Source organism: Rhagoletis pomonella, unplaced genomic scaffold, assembly GCF_013731165.1.
Source record: "Rhagoletis pomonella isolate Grant_MI unplaced genomic scaffold, Rhpom_1.0 Rhpom_scaffold_00002, whole genome shotgun sequence".
In the NCBI taxonomy this organism is placed as follows: domain Eukaryota; kingdom Metazoa; phylum Arthropoda; class Insecta; order Diptera; family Tephritidae; genus Rhagoletis; species Rhagoletis pomonella.
In genome coordinates, this window is record NW_023458556.1 from 10,122,426 (window position 1) to 10,125,649 (window position 3,224).

Consider the following 3,224-nt stretch of genomic DNA (forward strand, 5'->3'; position numbering starts at 1 on the left):
TTGAAAGTTGAGCGCATCTTGTAGAAATTTTTATTAAACAAGTAATTGTCATATATATATATAGGAGTACCGTTATTTTTTCATAAGCAAATGATCAGATCTAAACCAAATTACGGGACGACCCTGGAGGTACCATCTCTCCAATAAGAAAAAAGAATTATTGAAATCGGTTCACGTGGTCCAAAATGATGCGGTAGCATATATAAAAGAAAATATTCCGACGAATTGATGAATGAAGTCGGTTAAAAGTGTTTGAGTTCCTTGTTAATTTTATGTAAAAAAGTGCAATTTATCAAACTTTAAAAAGTTTATTTATTGATTACATACTGTACATAAAACTTGCATTAATGAATTTTTGAAAGCATATTATCTGAAGCGAATTTTCAGTATTTTCTGGTAGTAGAAGTATAAATCCCCCCCAAAAATATATTCCTGGGTGCGCCCCTGATCTAAACTAATGACTTGATGAATTGGTAGGAGAAAAAAACCATGCAATAGAATTTCATTGATACGTAAGAATTTCCTTTTCATGTTGACACAAAAAAAAATCAACATTAATGTAAAAAGTAAATTGTCAATATACTCATATCTGACTTTTTTTCAAGCCTCTTCATTCAATATTTGCTTCATTTTTTCACTTTTTTCCTTTCACTTTGCTTTACATTCTTCACAATGAGAATACAAATATGTGGTACTTTTTTCCCCTTTTTCTGCTTTCTAAGCTTTTTTTGTGCTGCAGCATTTTTTCGCATTTGAAAACTATGCGTGGCAGGATATGCTCCCAAGGGCATCCCTTTATTCCTCTTAGTGCAATGCTTTTCATACTTTTAGTACTCTGCATACTTACCTTCGTACGAATACATATATGTATGTATATACTTAGTACATATTCTGCTTTCTTTAGCTTTGTTTTATTATGCTATTTCTATTGTAAATGTTTTGTTTAAATTGTTTTCAATTCGAGTTTGATTTGAGTTGTTTTCCATTTTTGTGTTTATTTTTCCTCTTGATTATTGTTATTTCCATCATTTGTTGTTATTGTTGTTGTTGCCTATTATGTTGCTTTATGTTGCTATCTGCTTTAATGTAAGGACATACATGAGTGTTATCCGACGAAGCGTATTATTTACGCTACGAATGCAACGGAATTTTCTCCATAAGCCGCCAGTGACATATTTAAACAAATATGTACACATGTATATACATTAGGGTGGTCTAAAAATGCTTGCGGAAAAGATAAAGTTGGAATTTTAATGCTCTCATCCCCTAGGATAGTTCTATACCGAAAAAAATACCCCTATTTTTTATTTTATAACCAAAAAATATTTAGAAGTCGCTCAAAGCGCTCAAAGTTTCCATGTATTTTTTATATGGGAAAATAACAACTTTTCGTTGGGAAAGGGTAGAATTCTTGAAAATCAATATTATGCGATCGGAAAACTCTGGTTCTCTTCAGGAGATTCCCAACAATAACACCCAATTGTTTATTTGACCATTTTTTCATCGCAACTATAATTTATAGGTCCGCCAAAAACCCACAAAACCCCCGAAAAATGCAATGGGGGACCAATAAAAAATCGTTAGTATTAAAAAATTATTAAATTAAAAACAGGGTATTTATTATTGAGAGTCTCTTGAAGGGAACCAGAGTTTTCCGATCGAAAAATATTGATTTTCAAGAATTCTACCCTTTACCAACGAAAAGTCGTTATTTTCCCATATATAAATACACTAGCTCTTACCCGGTGCGCTTCGCTACACCTAAATCGATTAAAACTCTTAAGGGTTTTTACTTTGTGTTTTATTTCTTGTTGTAAAACTTTTACTTATTTATATAACATTTTGGTATACAACATTTTTGGTTTGTGGGAAAGTCTTGTGCCATTACACAAAGTCGGTGGCTTCAGATTTCGTAGAAGTATAATAGGTGAACCGACTTTCAGGACCAAACGATGCGGTGGCAGACCGGGGGGATCCAAAGAATTCAAGAATTCAGTTGGATAATTGACTACTTCATCTTGATTCAAAACGCTATCAATCGATGTATATGTTGTAGCTTCTCCTGGCAGTTTTTCTTGAATGGCAAAATTGATTTCGTTGACGTGTACATTTTTCGATGCCAATATTGCGCGTTCACTTAAGTAATCATTGCGTTGATAGTGCTGAACAATATTCGGAAATACACTTTCAATCAATTCTTCTTTCGATTGTAAAAGTGTACAAAAGTTGTTCTGCAATGTGATCAAACCGGTATCATCGATTGGTATTTTGCCTTTGCCAATGTCCAACAACTGCTTCGAAAACGCCGCTGCGGATCGATCATTTTGCAATTGGACTCGCATGTTGATGGTAAGAGTCAGCCTTTGAACATGTCTCCACAAAACTGACGATTTTAAACATGCGTTTATTTCGTCTGCAGGAGTTGATCGAGGAATGACTGGCAAAGTTTGCCTGAAATCGCCGGATAATAATACTAATGCCCCGCCAAAAAGTTGTTGATTTTGGCGTAAATCTTGCATTGTTCTATTGAATGCTTCTAATGACTTTTTGTTAGCCATTGGGCACTCATCCCATAGAACTATTGCAGCTTCTCGCAAAACTTTTGCCATTGCTGAATTCCTCGATATGTTGCACGTTGGTGTTTCAACGACTTGGATGTTCAACGGTAGACGCGAAGACGAAGCGGAACTCTGCCTTGGCGATAATTTGGCCGTTGATTGTCTGCGGATTCAGCTCTAAACTGTGCACGCTGCTCTCTGTACACCGCTCTACCTCGGGCATTCACTTGAGCGCGTTGCTCTTCGCTTTGATTTCTTCTCCTTATTGACATTCGATGTGAATCACGCGTATGCCTGCTAACCGTGATACGTCTGCGTAGTGGAGGCATTTTCTAAAGTATTCTTTTCGAATAAATGTAGCAAATCGATTGAATTAAATCTGGAAAAAACACACAATGTTGTTGTCAATGTTTTTTAATAATTGTAAACATTCGCCAGCTGTTTCTGTTTATTTATTAGTAAAAGGCAGGACTGCCAATCTTGCGGCAAAACAATAATAAAAATCCAAAAAAACACGCAAAGCCAAACAGAATTAATTGCAAAACGTGCAATGATACACACATTAAATTTCTTATGTGCACCCTCCACACAGACCCCAATCACTTCTGAAAATTTCATTTTATGTGCACCCTCCACACAGACCCCAATCACCCCTGAAAATTTCAT

The 3,224-nt window shown here is 35.3% G+C and overlaps 1 protein-coding gene across 1 annotated transcript; it reads right to left on the reverse strand.

The window, feature by feature from the left end:
- Positions 1-1,826: 1,826 nt before the first annotated feature.
- LOC118734440 lies at positions 1,827-2,342 on the reverse strand. The gene has a single exon (XM_036464160.1). The coding sequence runs from the start codon at positions 2,340-2,342 to the stop codon at positions 1,827-1,829; it is 516 nt and encodes a 171-aa protein (XP_036320053.1).
- Positions 2,343-3,224: the final 882 nt, after the last annotated feature.

What these genes read in the sequence shown, in the direction of transcription:
- LOC118734440 (XM_036464160.1), bottom strand. Translation starts at nt 2,342, where the DNA reads ATGCGAGTCCAATTGCAAAATGATCGATCCGCAGCGGCGTTTTCGAAG.